General features: G+C 44.4%; 1 protein-coding gene across 3 annotated transcripts in view; it reads right to left on the bottom strand.

The window, feature by feature from the left end:
- Positions 1 to 18241, bottom strand: part of mmp24 (matrix metallopeptidase 24) — a 92130-nt gene that overhangs the window by 31739 nt on the left and 42150 nt on the right. For 2 of the 3 annotated variants that reach the window (XM_085407667.1, XM_085407668.1), the window contains exons 4-5: positions 13483 to 13582; positions 11964 to 12168 (exon numbers count right to left, since the gene is read on the bottom strand). In XM_085407667.1, coding sequence (XP_085263793.1) covers positions 11964 to 12168; positions 13483 to 13582 — 305 coding nt within the window. Of the gene's footprint in view, positions 1 to 11963; positions 12169 to 13482; positions 13583 to 17728; positions 18114 to 18241 lie in introns of those variants that run through there. The other variant, XM_085407669.1, reaches the window with a different exon arrangement.

Consider the following 18241-nt stretch of genomic DNA (forward strand, 5'->3'; position numbering starts at 1 on the left):
AGAGTCTCTTCATCACAGCATGCAGGCGTTTATCATGGGTTTCCTGGTCTGGCGCGTGTATGATTACGTCATCTGAAATGTTCTCATCTCCTTCAATGCCAGCTAGTGCATTGGCAATCTCATGCTGATATTGCTCACTAGCTGATGAGACTCCAAATATTAGCCTTTTGTACCGGTATACTCCGTTGTGCACTGAAAATGTAGTTATCTCTCTTGACTCCGGGGTAAGCTCTAGTTGATGGTATCCCCACTTGAGATCGAGTTTGGTGAAGATTGCAGAGCCGTTTAGTCCTTGCAAGATTTCATCCACAGTGGGTATGGGGTATCTTTCCCTGATTATTGCCTCATTTGCTTTTCTCATGTCTAAGCACATTCTGATATCTTTGTCACATTTCTTTGGGAGTACCACTACAGGATTTACCCAAGGTGTAGGTCCTTCTACACGTTCTATAATGTCCATGTCGATTAGTTCATTGATCTTTTTCTCCACTGCATCCCTCAAATGATAAGGTATGCGCCTCAGTGGCTGTGCTACTGGTTTCACATTTGGATCAATGTACAGGCTGATCTGTTTGGTGTTTAGCTTTCCTACTCCTTTGAACACTTTTGGATACTTTTCTTTAAGAGTGTGCTTTAAATCTGTGACAGCCGCCACATTTTCACCTATTTTCAACACTCCTAACTTTATGGCAGTCTTTTTCCCCAGGAGTGGTTCACCATTACCTCTAATCACAATAAATTCAGCCTCTTCAGTCCTGTCACCAATCTTGATTTCACATCTGAATGCACCTTTAACCGTGAGTGCCTGTGCTGAGGAATATGCATATAAATTCCTCTGCTCTTTGGGTACATATGAGCGACATTTTATCTTTTCAGCTTTTAGCTTTTCCCATATGTTTTCTCCCATCACATTACTTGTAGCTCCAGAGTCAACTAACATTTTCAACTCTATTCCCCCAACAGAAAAGGTAAGTTTCTCAGGTACATTATCATCATTTACAGTAAATGCATAATCATCTTGTTCAACAGCATTCACATTTTGTTTCTTTTGTCTTTTTGTACGACACATTTTTGAAAAGTGGTCCTCACCATTACACTTGTGACATGTTTGTCCTCGTGCTGGGCATTTGGGATCTTTGCCCATGTGGTCAGTATAACCACACCTGTAACACTGTCTTTCTGTTTTATTATCATCTTTCATTTTTCCTTTTGGTCTGTTGTTCTTCTCTTTCTTTGCTGTAAAAATCCGGCTGACCGTGTCCTCTCCTTTCTTTTCCCCGGCGACGCTCATCGCCGCCATCTGCTCCTCCACGCGTTCACAGTGTGAAGCCACCTCTAACGTGCGAGTTAGGGTTAAGCCTGGACCCTCCTCAAGCAGCTTTCTCCATACATATTCAGAAGTGCATTTACTCAGGATAGCGTCCCGTATCTGGTTATCATTGTCAGCTTGAAAGTCACAGTCTTTTGCAGCTCGCCTCAAACGTGTACAAAATTGTTGCACAGTCTCACCTGGTGTTTGGGACAATTTGTGGAAAGTTTGGCGTGCGTATGCTGCATTCACTTGAGGAACAAAGTAAGTGTTGAGCGCAGTCACCGCAGCGCTGTAATCCTTTGCCTCTCCCGTCTGTGGTAGAGTGGAGAAGACGTCCTGCACGTCCTGTCCGGCCATGTGCAGTAGAAGAACGCGTCTCCGCTGTCTGATCGCGTCTGTAGCATCATCCGTCAAAATAAGACCTTTCCCATCAGCAAACAACTCGAAGGATGTTAACCAGCGCGTCCATCTTGGTCCGAGCATAGCTGGATCAGTGTAGCAGGTGAACGGTTGAATACCCGACTTTTCCATGTTAGCCCACAAGTTTTTCGCTAACACCGTGCCGCCGCTGGGTCTACTTCTCACAAAAACAAATCCAGGTCCGTGTCGTCCTCGTCGCCATTGTTGTGTGCCCACCTTATTACTAAATTGGGCAGAGCACTCCGAATTGAATCAGGACATAAAGCACGGTCTTTATGTTGCTTTATTGAACACTGTCCATCTTACAACTAGCCACTTAACGGGGCTTCCTTCGGACAACCACATCCGGTTCAAAGGTCATCACCTTAAGACATAGCCATATCAATACATGACACAGAGTGGCTCGCTAATGATGACGATGTGCCTGCACATCATCCCTGGTTTGAATTTCGATTTAGTGCAAGAAGTCAGAGAGCTAACTTCTTCAATGCCCAGGAAACACGCCGCATGTAGGGCAAGAAAAACAATGCGATGGTTGCATCAACTCAGACGTCCTTAAAGCTGTACGGTGCATCAGATTAGTGCAGGAAAGTCGCGCAACATGGAAGTGAAATGAAAACACTTTTATCATGAAAATCAGTGAATAATAATCATGACGAATGAAAGTGATCTTAATACTGAAAAATCATTGTAGCCATAGTCAGAGTCACTCGTGGGGCTGAGAGGATAATTCCAGAAGGACAGTTCCCGGCTTTCTCCAAAACTGAGTCCATTTTTATACAAGTGTTAGACCTGCGATTAAAGCAGTGGTTCTCAAAGTGTGTGGAGTTCTGACAGGCGGAGGTGCGCCCCAAAACAGATTTCCAAAAGCACAGGGGAAGTGTTTCTGGGGAGACAATAACCCGACGGACCAGTTGCAGGAACCAAAACATGCTAGGTAAGTGTGATAGGCTAATAGTTAGGCTAACACACCTCTCATGTTTTCTTTCCTCAAAAAACCGATAGATCCTCCACTTCTTTTAAGTGTCTCTCAGCGCAATTCTTAGCATATTTTGGTTCCTACAACTGGTCCGTCGGGTTATTGTCTCCCCAGAAACACTTCCCTTGTGTTTTGGTAAATCTGTTTTTTCCTATTTCCGTTGTGTTTTTGTGCGTTTGCAGCGTTTTTCTTATTGCTGGTGTCTCTTAAGTTGCAGTCCGTTTGGCCTCAAAGAGCCACCGTAGTTTATTATTGAAATAAAGTTGCAGTTCGGCTTTTCTGTCATTGTTTCGTTTAGAAAATGAAAATATTTCTTCCTGCCATGTGGGGAATGATGTAAAAAGTTTGAGAACCACTGGATTAAAGGAACATTGCATGTTTGCTGTGGCCGCTGAGCAGAATGGGCAGTGAAATACAGAACTACATCATCTGCATAGAAACATACAAAACAGTGAGATACAGATTTGACTATTTTATGTTCCAGTGAGAAATGTGAACACTGCATGAATGCTTTAATTTTTGCACCCAGGTTTAAGAAGTACGTGTGGCTACAGAGTAAGGTTGTTACAATATTGGCTTAATCTTCATGCCTCCTGCTGCCGTTACTCTGTACTGTGTTCTTTTATTCACTTTCTCACACCTTCACAGATTCTGGCTCTTCTGTGCTTGTGTGCTGCAGTTTCTTTCATCCCTCTTTTTTATCTCCCCCTCTCTCACCACTGCTTTCCTTTTCATCCTCCTCCTCCCCCCGCATCCCTCCAGCAGCTTTTATCTCCCCTCTCTTTCTTCCACTTTGCAGGAAAGATTAAGATGATTTCAGAGCACAAGACGTACACTTCATGTACAACGGCTTGAGGGAATCCCCCTGCGGTCGCTCTCCATTTCTCTGCCCGTCCCCTCGTGGTCGGTCTGCCTTCCCGCGGTGAGGATAACGACTTCTTCTATCACGCTTGCCCCTGCACTCGTCTGTTCGCCTGTGATAAAGACGATGTTTGATATGTCTGTGATGAAACCTGTTTCTCAAGTAGTCCCAGTCTGACGTGTCCACAGAGCCTGCTTTGTTAAACTGGAACCCGTCGAAATGAGTTCATCTTATACCAGCGATCAAAATTACCCGCCAAGAATATTTTTTCCTGTCTGGCAAAAATCATTAACACACTGCACATTTTTCATAAAACCACAATTTATCAACGTTACCAACTTCTGTCTAGAAATAAAGTCCTTTTTGAAATAGTCTTACAATTAGGAGAGGACAGATTTATTTAACCCTCGAGTCATCGCCTATACAATCAAGTCTGTAAATCGTAAAAATGGAAGAACATGTCCTCCCCTCGACTCGAGACAGAAACATTAACTGTTGCGTTGGTTAAGCTTTGAAAGCAGAGAGAGCCGCCGTACCCTCTCAGAATCAGACTTTTTATTTACCTTTATATATTTAATGAAACAATGTAACGTTTTAGCTTCATGCAGGAGAAACTGTTACAGTTACAGAACCTCAAAGTTCATTTCACCTCATTTTTTACGTCTGTTCTGAGCCATCATAAAAAAGCGGAGATGTCCACATGAGATTTTCAGGGCTGAATAACGTTAAGCTAATTTTTAATGCACCAAGAGTCTAAAGAAAAAGTCTGCTTTTCTTTGACCAGCTTTGAGCACCAGTATCATAGGATATATCCCAGTTTCAATAACCTGTACCAGTTTAACGTCTATGATGTAGAGCAGGGGTGTCCAACTCCAGGCCTCGAGGGCCGGTGTCCTGCAGGTTTTAGATCTCACCCTGGGTCAACACACCTGAATCACATGATTAGTTCATCACCAGGCCTCTGGAGAACTGAAGACATGTTGAGGAGGTCATTTAGCCATTTGAACCAGCTGTGATAGATCATCTAAAAACTGCAGGACACCGGCCCTCGAGGCCTGGAGTTGGACACCCCTGATGTAGAGGAACAGAAGCAGGCATTGGTACGCTGAACGTTTGATCTGTTTCTGATCATTCACAGCTAAAAACTCTGGGGGGAAAGTGCATTCTGGGTAAATGCTGAATGCTCATATCACCACGTGGGATCGGTGGCTGTTTAATCAACTGACAGCGTATGTAAGTGTCAGGGACCCTGGGTCTGAGCGAACCAGGGTCCATGAGCAGTTGTGGACTCGTGAACAGCGTGACAAGATGGCGCCAGCAGTATGCACGGCGACACGTCCGCTAACCCTGCTAACTTTGCTTTGGCTAGCCTTATCCTTCTCCTTTCTATCCCAAAATGCTCTCGCTCTGCGTGTGTATAATCGCCAGTTACTCCTTGAAATCAAAGCTTCATATGACCTCGCTCTTAAACAATCGGTGGTAGGAAATGCTTATGGGCCTCCTCCACCACTTCTAGAGCCCTGTATCCCGGCCTACTTGTGTCAACACACCTTCACAACGTCCTGGAAAAAGCGTCCGAGGAAACGAGGAAAGCGGGCTGGTACACTCATCAAACTCCGAGCTGTTCTCCGCGCTTCTCGCGGAACTACTGGACCAGCAGAGTGCATCTCGAGATGGATCCTGCCTGTTGTCCCTGGAACTTCCACGTCACTTGATCCCCCGTCCTCAGCTTTTTATTTTCCTAAGCGGCCTCGGACCCGTGGATGCGGTGTGGACCACAGAAATCTTCGCACACTTAACCGAGCTGGAGCGTCCGATGCTAGGATCTACACATTCCAAATGGCCTTGCTAAATGTAAGATCATTAGCAAACAAGACGTTTGTATTAAACGACTTCATAAAGTCACAACAGTTGGACTTTCTATTTCTGACGGAAACATGGCTCCAACCCGGTGAGTCTGTAGCGTTTTCGGAACTGGTCCCTCCCAATTTCTCATTCTTCAGCCTCCCTCGGTCCTCTGGCAGGGGGGGGAGGCCTAGCCACTGTGTTCAATCCTCGATTTCATTGCCATCAAATATTACAGCATGACTCATTTTCTAGTTTTGAACTCCAGCTGTTTGAGTTACACCTTAATCCTGCTGCGCCTCTGCTGTGTGCCCTTATATATCGCCCTCCCAAGTTTAATAAGGATTTTATCAAAGAGTTTTCTGATTTTATGGCTGGAATCGCTCTTAAATACGACAGCTTTTTGATCCTTGGCGATTTTAATATTCATGTCTGTTGCGATTCGAAACTTTTGGTCAAGGACTTTTTAAATATTATTGATTCCTTCAACTTGACCCAGTGGGTTTCTGGTCCCACGCACGAAAAAGGTCACACACTGGACTTGGTGCTTTCCCACGGGTTGGAAGTGTGCATCACGGATATATCCGAATTACGCATTTCCGATCATCTTCCTGTGTTGTTCACTCTAACACTGCGCTGCTCGATGGACAAGTCGAACGCCCCACTGCGCAAAAAGCGAGCGCTTAATGTACTAACAGCACCTGCCTTTTCTGCTGCCTTTATGGACTCTGGAATATTGAACTCCAATTGTAAAAATGTTGAGGACCTTTCGGCTATTCTTCATTCTACTTGCACTTATATCTTGGACTCTATTGCACCATTCAGAACTGTGCGCGCTAAGAATTCATCAGAACCGTGGTTGAACGATTACACCCGCTCCCTCAGACGCGACTACAGACGCGCTGAAAGGAGCTGGAAAAAGGACAGATTGTATGTTTCCTTACAGATTTTAAGGACTCGTCTCTCTGCTTATCAAGAAGCTGTAAAAACTGCAAAAACACAATTTGTCTCAAACTTAGTATCAGCAAACGGTCATAGGCCTCAGGTACTTTTTAACATTCTTAATCGCTTTTTTAGTTTATGTGATAATCCTGGAGTTACTTCTTCACCAAGTATGTGCGATGATTTTTTAGCATTTTTCAATAACAAGATCTTATCGATTAGGGCCCTTGTTTCGTTGTCTGTTGTCTCAGTTCAAAGCCCTCCACCTGTGTGTTCAGCTGTCTTAGAGCAGTTTGATCCCGTCTCCCTTAAGGACCTGACCGCGATAGTTAGTGGCCTAAGATCATCACACTGCCCCTCTGATTCTCTTCCCCCGAGTCTGCTCAAAAACACTTTTAATATTGTTGGCCCTTTTATTCTGAAATTGATTAATACGTCCCTTACTACAGGCTGCGTCCCACTATGCTTCAAACAAGCTGTAGTTCAGCCTCTTCTTAAAAAACAAAACCTGGACCCAACTGTTCTGTCTAATTACAGGCCCATCTCAAAGCTTCCTTTTCTATCTAAAGTTTTGGAGAAAGTGGTCTATCTACAGTTGCAGGCACACCTCGATTCTAATATGATCTCAGAAAAATTTCAATCTGGTTTTAAATCATTACATAGCACTGAGACAGCACTTTTAAGGATTTTTAACGATATTCTCTTAACTATGGATTCTGGCAGCCCTGCTGCCCTTTTACTGTTGGACTTGTCAGCAGCTTTTGACACGGTTGACCACGACATCCTGTTATCACGGCTAGAATCGCATGCTGGCCTAAAAGGATCTGCCCTTCAGTGGTTTCGCTCCTACTTGACAGAAAGGTTCTTTTATGTCAATATGGGCCCCCACAACTCCAAATTAGCTCCTCTTAAATACGGCGTTCCTCAAGGCTCTATTTTGGGTCCCGCCCTCTTCGCACTCTATTTGCTGCCATTGGGCTCCATCTTCTCGCGGTACAGCATTTCATTTCATTGCTTTGTGGATGATCTACAGATTTATCTACCTTTAAAATCAGGATCAGATCAACCGCAGCTCTTATTACGCTGCCTTGACGACGTTAAACAGTGGTTATCATTAAATTTTTTACAGCTAAACGAAAACAAAACTGAGGTTGTCATTTTTGGCAATTTCAATCATATCGACAGCACGTTGGGTACCCTCTCCTCGTATTGTAAAACACATGTAAAAAACCTCGGAGTTTACATTGATGGTTCTTTTAAATTGAATAAGCAGGTGAGTGCAGTAGTTCAGTCCTGTTTTTTTCAGCTAAGACAGCTAGCCAGGATAAAGCCATACCTTCCGGCTGACGTCTTCGAGCGTATCATCCACCTTTTTCTTACTTGCAGATTGGACTACTGCAATTCATTGTATTATGGCCTAGATCATGCCACCATCCATCGCCTTCAGATGGTTCAAAATGCTGCTGCTCGCCTGCTAACCGGTACCAAACGGAGAGAGCATATAACCCCAATTTTAGCCTCTTTACACTGGCTCCCTGTCCCCTACAGGATCCAATTTAAACTCTTACTTTTTGTTTTTAAGTCACTCAACGCCCGAGCCCCCCCCTACTTGTCAGAGCTCCTCTCTGCCTATGCTCCAGGAAAACCCACGAGATCTAGTTCAAAACTATTGTTGTCCATTCCACGGACTAACCTCAAATCTCGTGGTGATAGATCCTTCTCTGTGGCAGGTCCCAGACTTTGGAATAGTCTCCCCTTTAATATTAGATCTGCTCAAACTCTTGAGCAATTTAAATCTTTACTAAAGACACACTTTTACGCTCTGGCTTTTAACACATTATGACCCAAGCATTTTGGATTTATCTGAATTAGTTAGTATTGTTTCAATTCTTCTATTTTATTGTTTCTATTGTTATTATTGTATTACACTGTAGTTTCTAATTTTATTGTTATTGTTAAGCACTTTGTGCAGCATCGGCTGTTGGAAATGTGCTATATAAATAAATCTGACCTTGACCTTGACCTATTATATTGTGTCTTTTCAGCACTGTGCTGCTGTCCTGTTTCCATGCTTGTGTATGTATAGGCAGGTGTGTGCGCGCGTGTGTGTGTGGGTGTGGCTGTGACGGGCACCTTCAGGCCTGGTGGGTGTGTCCACACATAAGGACCTCACACACCTGCAGCTGATCAGGATTGTCGGGGGAGCTACATAGGAGTAGCTGAGAGCTCCTCGACGCTGGATCGTTGAGTTAAAGTCCAAGTGAGTGCGTGTCTAAGTGTAGCGTCGTGCTGGTTGTGTATGCCCGCAGGAGTAAGTGTTTGACGGCTGCCTCTGTTGTTTCCTGCAGGAGGAGCGTGGAGCCAAAAAGGGCAGCACGCACGGGGAGTGCAGAGAGACACGGGAGTAAGAGGGAGCTCACCGGAATTAATTGTGTTCTTGTTATTTACTCCACTGTAAATAAAACGCACAAGAGTCCTGCGTTTGGGTCGTCCACCCCCACGGTCTGCCAGCGCAGCTGTGACAGAAGGTCTTATGTCTGAAGGACCTTATGTTTGCCTCCCTTTGGCGACAGCATCATCTTCTAGTTGAGATTCCTTCTGTGTCACAATCATTTTCTAATATGGGATACAGAACGGGAGAAACCAGCCAAAGAGCCAAGAACACCAGCCGTGCACACAATCAGCCGTGCACACAATCAAGAAGAACCGGACTTTTCTATACTTCCAATGCTCATCTCAACTGTCTGCAAATATCTCTCGAAAATGTAATTTTCTGATGAAAAAATTGTAAATAAGTGGTTTTGCCCCAAATCCTCATCCAGCAACGCTCCTGGCTGTGATGGGAAAAGCCCGCTCAGAGCAGCCGCACATGCACAGGGTGTGATGAAGTTAAGAATTTAAAAAAAATCCGACATGACTGTAAAACTGATCTGGTTGCAGTTTTTTTAACAGAGCATAAAACATTTTTTCAGCTGTAAAAATGTCCTGTGGACACGTCTCACACCCACTCACGATGGTGCGCCTGTAACTGAGGCAAAGATTTCTCAGGGCCTCGTTAAATATATTGAAGTTATTGCAGGTGTAAACACCCGTTTGCCTCACAGGTCGGCTAATGCTCCTTCAGGCCGCTGCTGCTGGCTGAAAAGCAGATTCACAGACAGTCTGTGGGATTTACAACAACAGCTACAAACAACTTTTAGCAACTGAAACCAGAAAAGAGCCAAGAAAGATCAGGGAATAAAAGTGTGCGTCTGAATCCTTTACACTTTATAAATACATGTAGTTACACGTAACACTTCATTCATAAAGTTTTCCTCCCGCCTCTTCGTGGGAACTCGTGCCCTCAGCTCTGTCCTGCAGGAGTCAGCAGGTTAATAATGGAGACCGTCCCTCGTCAGGTTTTAAGCCCAGGTGAAAATGAGGTCCGTTCGTCCTCCCAACGTCCTTCAGAAGCTGATACCGTGAATTAGTTTTCACAGAGTCTGAGAACTTCCCCGTCTCACTATCTCGTCTCTAATCTTTCAATTACTGCGTGTGTGTGTGTGTGTGTGTGTGTGTGTGTGTGTGTGGAGGGATTTTAGAGATAAAGAGGCTTTTTGAGGACGTGCAGAGAGGACCTGTGACCACACAGACACATGCTGAGAGAAGATTCAGCGATTAATCAATAATTTTACCATTTTATGTAAAAACCTGGTGCATTTTCACGGCCGGCTCGACTGCTCTCTGCCTCCATCACAGGTTTGAAACTGATCATTGAAGCACTGTTACACGTAAAAGCCAACGTTGTTACAATAGTTTAGTTGCCACAGTTAAACAGTCAGTGTTTGTGTGAATCTGGTTAAGTTTCTGGGGGTAGAAGCTACCAGTTTCATATTAATTTTGCCTAACTACTGCATTCACTCATTTAAAAACAACAAAAACAATCAAATGTCCAACCTTATCTCTTTAAAATGCTGACGTCTTAGTTGTAAGACGCTTTTCTTCTTCACTCGCTGTTGGTTCAAGTTTAAGCACCTCCCTGGTTGAGGTTCGGGAAATAACACAGTTTGGGTAGAAATCAAACTCCGGGGATTAAAAGTGAAGCCGGCGTCTCAAAGCTTTTATTCAAGGCACTTCCCATCCTTGGCTCTTAATTAGCCATCAGCACAGTGACAGCAAAGAGCGACCACACAAGGAGCTGGTCTTACCATCTGGGCACATTTGGGGATCAATGTGTTGCTCAAGGACGCAGTCACATTAACATCTCTGATCTCTTTCTAATCTCTTTATGGTTGTTCTTTAATTACATCTTTATAGTTATGATGTTAAAGAGGCACAAAAATCTTTTCTGTCTCTCAGCGTTTGTTTTATATCTCGATTGGATCATTTTGTATCTCTTCGAACTCATTTTGTTTCTTTGCACTTTTTTCTGTGTCTGAGTTTATTTCCTTTGGTGCACTTTTGAGTTTCTTTGATGTTTTTCTGAATTTAAAAACATATGATACGATTTCAGTGCAGGCTCATAACTGAATCCGAGCAGTTTCTCTAATGTCCAGTTGAGGCTGGCGGGTCCTGAGTGTCAGTTTCCACAGACCTCCGTGTAAAAATGTCCAAAGTTACCTCAGAAATATGTTTTCAGCCTGACACAGAATGCAGCTTTGATCTTTACAGCTAATTTCACTGTGAAACTAATCAAGTTAGAGAACCTGAGCAGATAATGCCAACACCCCCACAATAACCCATCTTTCATATGCAGTCAGTGGGTAACGCGAGCCACATGCTATAAGCACACTGTAATCTAAGATAAAGTAAAAAGCCATTTTCTTTGAATGCTGGACAGCGTCTAAAACATTTAAATAGACTTGGTTTGTTTAGCTGTTTCGTGCATCAGGGGCAGCTGTTCTGCATCACCATCTTATAAACAGGTCGAGCTGAGGATCAAACCACAAACCTCGCAATTGATCCGCTCTTCCACCTGAGCCACAGCCGCCTCCCATCTATTCTTTATGTTTAATCATTTGATGTTCAGACCCCTGCTGTCTGCAGAAACAGCGCCTGCAGGAGGAGAATCAGTGGTTTGCTACGTTTATACGTGCGTCTGAATAAAAGTCTTCATTAAAATGAAAGCGTGGACGTGTCCTTGGATGCTTATTTCAGCCTGAAAGAGAAAAAAAGAAACTCGGGCTGTAATGTGGGAACGCAGAGCTTCTCTGTCAGAGCTAATTCTCGTTTGTGCTAATCTTTCAAACCAGATTCCTTCTCCCGCTCTATCAGTGCGCCCTCCCCGCGTCTCGCTCTCTCTCTGTCAACACGTTAGTTATTCAAGCAGAGGGAATCTGGCACAAGTCATTTGTCAAAGTGAGATAGTAGAAGAAGAAGAAAACTACAAAGTGAAGTGTGTTTTGGCCTCCACTTTTCATCCAGTGACTAAACAGAGCAGTGCTCAGAGATACGGCGCCGACGACTGAGGACATCTTCGCATTCGAGGAATTTAATTTGCAAAAGTTAGTGAAGAAAATAAATGATAATTTAATCCATTAGCTGGTGTTTCATAACCGTCGCTCAGCATGTTTCAGCGGAATCGGCGCGAGCGCCAAGGTCAAAGAGGCAAAGACTCGGCTAACCGTCGTGGTTGGCGTTGCCAAGCGTCCAGGGCTCATCGGAGTCAAAGTGCGTGTCTCCTCCGATGCCGGCGCCGGGGAAGTAAGCGTGGGCCAGGAAGCCCCCCTCTCCGTCGAACGGGGAGCTGTCACCGTGGAAACCAGAGGCGAAGAAGATCATGATGTCAGCCTCTTTGCCCTCGTTCTTGATCTCCGAGTACGGCACCTCCTGAGCGGGATCAGAGGAACAAACAAGGAATCAATATTTCAGAAGATTAAAAATACTGTGAGTTTCACGCGCTCGTTCAGGCTTCCTCCTCAGAAACGACGGCCTGACTTCTACTGCACACCAACAGATACTTATTTCATATAAAAATGACAGTGACTGTAATCAGAGGTTTACTCTTTTAACAACATACGTTTCGCTGTGGTGTGTCCAAAAATGGGGGAATCAGCCGTCCGTGCTCAAAGACATCTTCCTTCACTGAAACGTCTTCTGGGCTGATAAACAACAGGATTTCTGCACATCTGTTTCAGCTGAACAGCTGTTTTCAGCAGCTGGACTAAAGCTACCTACGGGTACGTGTTTTTATACCCAGCCATGACGCCACAGTGAGCAACACAGATTATAAACCAGACGATAATATCACAGGTTATTCACTGATTGCTAGAACAGCTCGAGTGCTCGATCAGTGGGTTTCACCTCGAGGCCACGACGACACTGCTGAAGGTCGCAAACCAAAGCACTACGAAGCTCTTCTGTTTATTACAGCGTCGAAGGATCTTCTGCTCCTTGTGCACTGGAGAAAGGTGAACCTGATCCAGAAACCAAACTATCGATTGATGGAAAGAGTCATAATAGCAGCTCTTGTTTCACCTGTATGTTATTGTGTCTGCTGTGGTGTTTAGAATTTACTGACATATTTTCCGTTGTTTGGGAGACAGACACTATCTCTACTTTCAAGATTAGGCTTCAAACTTTCCTTTTTGCTAAAGCATATAGTTAGGGCTGGATTCCCATGATGCACTGAGTGTTTCTTCTTCACTCACCATGTACAACTCTCTGCATTTAATCATTAGTTATTATTAGTCATTGTGTCTCTTCCACAGTGTATGCTTTGTCCCGTCTTCCTCCCGTCACCACCGACAGCAGACGGACGCCTGGTTCTTCTGGAGGTTTCTTCCTGTTAAAGGAGTTTTTCTTTCCCACTGTTGCCAAGTGCTTGTGCACAAGGGGTCGTCTGATGTTGGGTTTTCTCTGTTATTGTACTGTATAGTATCGAGATGATTAATGAACACAGAGCATGAGAAGAACTGGTTTAGAATAATAAAAAACTCCCCATTAATCGATGTAATATTTAGCTTTTTTTAAAGGTTACATGGAGGAGTGCAGTGTGTGTGTGTGCGATGCAACCTCTCTGTCCAAAGCAAATTTCTCGTTCTCTTACAGCATTAAGTGCCTCGAGGCGACTGTTGTGATCGGGCGCTACATATGTTCCAGCTTTCGACCTGTATGACTCAGGCGTGTATCTGGACGTCTCACCTGGAAGGAGAGCGGCGTGACGGCCTGCCACACATTGAAGGCTTGTCGAATCGCTCTCTGGGTGTCCTTCTCTCCAACTTTGGGGGTGAAGTTGGATATGCTGCGAGAAAGAAAAAGACGCCACAGTTCAAATAAACAGCGTGTTCCCACATTCACTGTGAGGTGAGCAGAGGTCAGTGAGTGCGGCTGTGATGATTGCGTTGCCTGTAAAACCTGTGAGAACACAACATGTGCAAGGAAGCATCGGCTAAAACAACAACGACAATAAAAAGTGTCTTTGTTGATGCAAAGATCCAGACCTGTACACGCTTTAGTGAAATCAGCGGATTAGGATTCAGTGTGAGTCAACGAGCAGCGCGGTTGGCACGACGGCTGATGCGTGTTCGGCTGGAAGAGACGAACGAGGCAGAAAGGTCATTTTAGAGTAATTGCAGGAGACGATGTGCCACCCATAGCTACTCTGCTGCTGCGAGAGAGAGGATGGGAGGTATATCATTACATGTTTTATCACTCACTTCACTGTCACTGGAAACACTTTCATGTAGCGTCTTTAAAAGCAGCGTTTTAAACCTTTGCTGTCACCTTCCAACACTGTCGGAGGAGACGGGAGAGCGAGTCCAGGAGCGAGGGAGCATTAGAGGACAGATGGGAGTAATTGGCAGAGGCAGAGAGGGTGGAGGATGGAAAAGAAAAGCCAGGACAGGAGAGGGAGAGCAAGGAAAAAACACGGCGGGATAAAACAGCAAAGCAGGCGGCTGAGTTCATTTCACACAATCTGTCTCTCGACGGGGGAGCAAAGGCTTTGTTCCCGACCAGAAACATGCATTATGGAAATAAATATCAGCACATTTACACAGTTGCTGTAACTCAACATTCATTCATGAGCACAGCAGCTTCCTGATGTGAGAAAAATAAGTCCAGCTGGCAAAGAAATAGAAATGTTTATAGCACTTTACAGGTAGTCCCTGGAAATGGATTAAAAGTTGTTGTGAGCTGTGATGGAGTGAATAAAAAAACGTCTCCAACGATCTAGAAGACAGATGCCGATCGAGACTCGATGAGACGCCAAAAACGAGTTTATTTCACCGCTGAATGCAGCTGGTCATGAGTCATGCTATGGTGCTTCGCTGGCACGTCCCTCAAACCAAACAAGCCCCTCAAAACTGGACTAATGCCCTTTGACCCCCATCTACTCCATAAACAGGATCCAGAGAGCTTCTCCTACAGCTGATGGGCCTCCACCTGAATCCTGACTCCACGATGGGGAGTCATCACGAATCCCTGTTCCCTCTCCAAAGCCTAAATACCTTGGGAGATCCAACCAGGGGAAAGATGCCCTCAGCAACGTAGCTGCTTGGGTCAGAACCACACACCACGTTAGGGTGGAGCTTCATGGGGCGGCAATTCTTTGGATTCACAATTAGTTGCTACCCCAAGTGGAGGAGTTCAGGTATCTCTGGGTCTTCATCCGTGTGTCGGGCAGTGCAGACTGGTTTGCTGTGACAGCGAGGCTGTAGTACAGAGAGACGTGAGCACGAAGCTGTCAGCTAGCTACGTCGCCACGCCCACCCGTGAGCACGATCTGTGGGTAGCGACTGAAAGAATAAGATGGAGCAGAAATGAGCTTCCTGTCACAGGTGTGTGGGCGCCTCGTTAGAGATTCAGGAGGAGCTTTAAGCTGTGCTTCATATTTCACATGGACAGGATCCACCTCAGTGCTTCAGTATCTGCTGTGGCTGCACCCAAACACCTCCTTGTTGGTATGTTTTGGGCGTGTCCAACCAGCAGGCCACCCACGCTGAAAAGGTTATGAGTGAGGAACACGAGAAAGAGAACGCACTGGAGGCAGACAGTAAAATCCAAATCCTTTATCCAGGCAGAGGTCACACACAAGTAATCAGTGAGTGAAGCAAACAAATCCAGCAAAGGGAAGACAAAAAGATCTAAAACACACCCAAAGGTCACACAGGAGGAAACCGAAGATTAAAGACTGGAAAAAACACAAAGACACAAAACTAGAAGCCTGGAAAACTTGACTTGGATTATTTAACATGTCATCGAATTTAATAAAATCGTAGAAACACAAGGGACACACAAACACATGCACAATCCAAACTGAAGGGAAGACTGGACTATGGACTAATCAGGGAAACAGGAGGGCAACGAGATCCAGAGGGAACACCAAGGACCAGCAAACTCTAATACAAACAGACTCAAAGGATTAAGGAAATCTATAGAAATCAAAACAGACATAACACCCAGACTGAGAGAACCTTCTCATCAACGAGAATATATTAGAATTAAACTCCAACAAACCTGAAAAACCTTGAGAACAAACTGCGAGTGGTGACAGGAGGCGGCGGCCGGGGACAGGTACGTCCTGCCCCTGCAGCCCACACCTGATAAGCTTCAGCTATCGTGTACGCAGCAGCCTGCACAGATGGGGCCTCCTCCATCAGGTTAATGTATGAAAACTCAAACAACTGGAATTTTACTGACTGATCATCTGCAATATGTCATCAGAATCACGTCATTTGGAAACATCATTAATAAACCTATATTATAGCAAAGTTTGTGCTTCTTCATTTTTTGGTTTGGTGTTCAGAAGGAATTCAAAATGAGGTCAGATAACAGGAAATGAATCGTGTGGACAGTGACTGCTGTGACAGCAGCTCACTGCGAGTTACATAAAGTTCATCTTCATTGAAACCAGATCAGAAAACAAAACAAGATCAACCTGGATTGTTGTGCTGGAGCTGAAGTGAGCTGCTCTTTGAACACATGAAAGAGAATCAACGATCAGCTGATCCAAGAAATCATTTTAACGACTCAGTAATAATTCTTCAAGGAAATCTCCAAACATGACGAGCAAACATCTCGTTTCTCTTGGTTCTTGGAGTTTTTTGACCAACATTTAAAGGTGCAGTTGATTAATCAATATTAAAAATAATCATTAGTTGCAGCTCTATTAGTGCAACAACATGATAATATCATATAAGATCTGTTTGAAGTGGACAGAAGCACGTCTGAGGAGATTTTACTGCATTTCATAACTGTGCCTGCAAATCCTCTACGAAGTTTATTTATAAATCCAACTCCCACCCTAAAGCCTGGTGATTAGTGTGTGTGTGTGTGTGTGTGTGTGTGTGTGTGTCAGACAGACAGCCAGGAAGCAGTTGTCTGATTTGAGTAAATGGTGTGTAACGTTACAGCAGTGAAACTGGCCAAATGACCTGTGGCCAAAACACACAGATGGTATACTGTCTGACACACACACACACACACACACACACACACACACACACACACACACACACACACACACACACACGTCTAGCACTCGGTTGGATATGCAGACACTGTAGTCTCACACATTTAATGCATTTAGATAATGAAATGTGCTGCACAGATTTCAGGTAATGGGCGAGAAAAAGAGGAAATCAGAGGAGATGACTCCAGGAGTTCTTTGGAGAATCGGAAACTGAATCCTTAAAAGGGAAAAACCCAAATTGACAATGCTGACAGGTCACTATCGTTTGCAATTAACAATTTCTTCCCACAGGGTGGGGGCTCTCTCACGGCTCATGGTTTGGGCGCCCTGTCAGCCAGTGGCGCTGGACAACTAATGAATTATAAACACAGAACCGTAACATCAGATTTTTATCCACCATGCAGAAACATCTGGAAACATCTGATTGGCACCAGCTTCATTTTTCAACATGACAATGATCCCAAACACACGGCCTGTGCCATAAAAGCATAGCTTTATATAAAACACACAGTGGAACACTGTCAGCCATGGATTGGCCTCCACAGAGCCCGGACCTCAACACTCCTGAAGCAGAAGCTGAAACACCCAAAGGAGAGCTTTGGATGTCCCTCAGAATGCCTGGAGAGCTATTCCCAAATATACTTAAAGACATTCCTGTTTTACCAGCAGGATATAAAGGAATGAGGCATCTGCATAGTACTGCATGTCCACTCTGAAATCATCTGTGTTTACAGCCTCTATTTTAAACATATCCTTAACGTATTTCTTTCCTACAGCCAATACTTTCCTCCATCATCCACAACATTTTTAAGACGTAGGCGAGCATTAGCATTAGCATTAGCTGCAGGACGATGCAAGTTACTGAACCAGGTAAAATAATTTTAGCTAGTTAGCTTAGCTTTAGCACAATTTGCAAACACCAAAGAGAAGATTAGGCACAAAAATGATTTTCATTTGGAATAATTTAATATCTACCTGCTGATGGTGCAAAGTGAGGAGGATAAATCCTGAATGGAGCATGAATATGTGTGCTGCGAAAACATTTTATGTCACAGTGAAAGGGATGAACCGTGTGGAGGAAAGTAAAGGAGGGTCCAAGCAGGCACTCGTTGAGGTGCGAAGGAGTTTTATTATAAAAATAAGACACAAGTAGAAGGTGGCAAACAGAACTAAAGCTAAACTATACTGGAAAAAACTAAACTACTAAACATGAACACGAACAAGGGTGACCGGAAGCACATGACGGTTGATAGCAGACACACACACAGCTGATTCACAGGAGATAAGCAGACGGACCAGCGACTACAACAAAAGAAGACACGACTAAATACACACAGAAGAACACTGAGATTACACACAGGTGGGGAACACAGCTGGAAGTGATTGACGACACGAGCCAAGGGAGGCAAAATAAGACACGGACTTTCACAATAAAACAGGAAACAAGAAACCATTACACAAAGATGCAGACTAGACACAGAACTAAAC

This window comes from Rhamphochromis longiceps, linkage group LG5, assembly GCF_057381845.1.
Source record: "Rhamphochromis longiceps isolate RC_006_pf linkage group LG5, R_longiceps_female_GT1.1, whole genome shotgun sequence".
Classification (NCBI taxonomy): domain Eukaryota; kingdom Metazoa; phylum Chordata; class Actinopteri; order Cichliformes; family Cichlidae; genus Rhamphochromis; species Rhamphochromis longiceps.